The sequence below is a fragment of the Debaryomyces fabryi genome, assembly GCF_001447935.2.
Source record: "Debaryomyces fabryi strain CBS 789 chromosome Unknown contig00331, whole genome shotgun sequence".
NCBI classification, from domain to species: domain Eukaryota; kingdom Fungi; phylum Ascomycota; class Pichiomycetes; order Serinales; family Debaryomycetaceae; genus Debaryomyces; species Debaryomyces fabryi.
Window position 1 is genome coordinate 1 of NW_015385757.1, and position 3,010 is coordinate 3,010.

General features: G+C 34.3%; 1 protein-coding gene across 1 annotated transcript; it reads right to left on the reverse strand.

Annotated features, from left to right (window-relative positions):
• Positions 1-422: 422 nt before the first annotated feature.
• Positions 423-2,051, reverse strand: MDR1 (Mdr1p; the record flags this gene model as incomplete). Its single annotated transcript, XM_015614732.1, has 1 exon — positions 423-2,051. One exon carries the CDS (start codon positions 2,049-2,051, stop codon positions 423-425), a length of 1,629 nt encoding a protein of 542 aa, XP_015464440.1.
• Between the last annotated feature and the right edge of the window lie 959 nt (positions 2,052-3,010).

A 3,010-nucleotide genomic window follows, 5' to 3' on the forward strand; every position in this document is an offset into this window, starting at 1 on the left:
ATAGTTTCTTACTGCTAAAAATAAATGAAATCAAAAACTTTTTCATTGAATCTATAATTATGAGAGTATTAAAGATCAGCGTACTTAGATCTAGGTTGGCTCGTTTAAAATAAAACAGGAATGGCTTCCATTCGAAGACAAATAAATGCCAATATACTTGAACTCGATCATACATGGAACTTATCACCAGGCATATATCTCTATTGAATACATTCTTTACGAGAGAAAACAAATATTCTCTTCAAACATAATGGAACAGAACGAGTATTTAAATATTTGTAGAGTTAACAATAATATTATACGTTAAATACTTATTATCAAAGTTATTGTATTTCAAGAATTATTTAAATATTAGGTTTCATTAGAAATACAGGATATAAAAGGTCATAAATATAAATTATTAATAATTAACCAAAGAATTATTAGTTTCCAGCATACCTAGATCTAGCACGTAATTTAGGTCCATTAATATAGAACAAGACGGGAATTGCAATCATACCAACACAAATAAACCCTAACACACTTGAACCCCAACCAACAGGGTATTTTTCAGTAGCAAGATTAGAAAACAATGGATGTGCAAATAGAGGGAAACAACCAGCAATGACAGACCTAAACAAACAATTTCCAGCAAATACTGATGCCATATATTTCCAAAACGACATACTCAAGTAGTTGAATAAAGTCTGGAAGATTATAAAGGCACCGACAGCAAAAATAGCTGCTCCTATAATAGGCCCAATCCAATGGATATCTGGGCTTGAAGTCCACCCAAAGATAAACACACCAATAGGCATCATACAACTACCAAAGATTGCACTGGGTAAGAAAACTTCAGGGGTGATATTATCACCAGCTAGCATTACCTTTGTAAATTTCTTATAAATGATCGGAACGTAAATAAAAGCACCAATAATAACACCAACCATAATACTAACATAGGTAACACCCATTTCAACCAATGTAAATCCATGAACACCAACAAATACTATTGGGAAAGCCTCAAACCACAAATACATAATGGAATAAACCAATGCAATGTAAATGTTAATTAATAAAACGACAGGTTCAATGATGGAGATCTCAATAGGCCTCCATAAGGTGTCTATAGCTAATTCTCTCTTAGTCATTTTCTTGTTTTCTATTTCACCTTCACTGGTAATATTTTCATTACCAGTGATTGCTCTAAGTCTTTCAGCCTTTCTATACAATAAGGTTTTTGAATAAGTTTCTGGTAAGAAACAACTCAAAACTAATAAAGAACAACCAGAGATGATACACATGAACCAAAATGTCCATCTCCAGTCACCTTTGACAGTTAAAACGGAACCAACCAATGGACCAAGTGAAGGACCACACACAGCAGAAATGGCCCAAGTAGCAATACCAACTGGAATGTAAGGTAAGGAAATAACATCACCAACAGAAGCACCACCTGTAGCCAAACAAGGAGATGCAAAGAAGCCACTTATGAATCTTAAAATGCACAAACCAGCTATGTTATCAACTAATGCTGTTGGGATTTGGAGGATGAAAAAAATGAAAAGCGTCACAATGTAAAGGGATGTTCTACCGAAGATGGCATTTTCTGACATAGGTGAAAAAACCATTGGACCGATACCATATCCTATAACAAACAAACTTAATGGCAATGTGGCCACAACTTGACTAATTTGAAATTGCTCCATAATCTCTTCGACACCAGGAGTATAAATAGCAGAAGCCATATAAACTGACGTGGTCAAAAATGCAATCTCAAACATAAAAAAAATCTTCTGATATAAAGGCCAGTTATATGGATTCTCTGGATCATCAGGCCCGTCCCAATCAACAATAATTTGATCAGGACTCTTTATTGTTTCATCAGACCCATTCAAAACTTCTTTGTCATCTGATAAAGAAGAATTGCTATTAATTTCTTTACCCTCTCCATAGTATTTGCTAGGAGCTATAAAATCTGGTTCTTCCTCATGATGTTTCAAATATTTGTGCTTCGAAAGATGATAAATCGTCCTTCCCACAAAACTGTCTCTTATGAATCTATAATGCATCGCAGTCTATATTAAATATTAAAAAATTTCTTGATAAAAAAATTGTAGAAAACACAATCTAAAACGTCTATAACGATAACCCAACTCCCTTTTATATTATTCTTCAATTATGCATCTTTTCTATTGATGCTTAATTGATCTGAAATGATTATTAATTCGTCATTTTTTCATTTGTGTTTTATTAGAAGTTGCAGCCTTGATGAGTTGTAAGTATTACGGGCTTAACGAATTAGGAATACACCGAGGTATTATTAATAAATTCATTCCATTTAAGGAATATTTCCGTTATTTCCATACTATATAGCATATTGGACTTTTAATGGAAGAAAGCCGCACAAAAAAAATGCTTCATCCCATGAGAGTTCGGACGGCCGTTGGTTTCTGTACGGCTATTACTTCTTCGGGAATGATTATGGTTGTAATTTGTCAGCCGTACTTTAAAAATTTTACCATAGGTATCCAACATTAGGTGCAAATTCGTCTTGTTATTGATGTTGGCAATATCATATGCCAATTTTCCGTTTCTTTGTACTTAATCATGACAATGTTGTCTTAAAAGTGTCATCTTACTGATATCTGTAAAGATTCGAAGGCAATTAAGCTTGAGCAATTACGGGTAGTGAAAGATACCTGTTACTAATGAGCCTTCTGAGGCACATGGTGCTGACATATAGAGGCTTCCTAATGTAGCCAAGTTATTCTTTTAATACGTGTATGACCTAATCAAACCCAGAGAAGGTTACAATTCGATACGCGCATGCCCAAACCAGGCACACATTATAGTTAAGAGTCTGTATTAGTGCCATACCCTGCGCAATGTCATAGAAGTAGTAGATAAGTAATTGGCAGTAGATAGGTGTGATACTTTTTGGGAATAGAGGTTTGAAGATGTAGTCGTATTGAATAACAAGTGTGACATTTCATAACGGAATTGTATCATAGGGGTATTGGAAATGGCT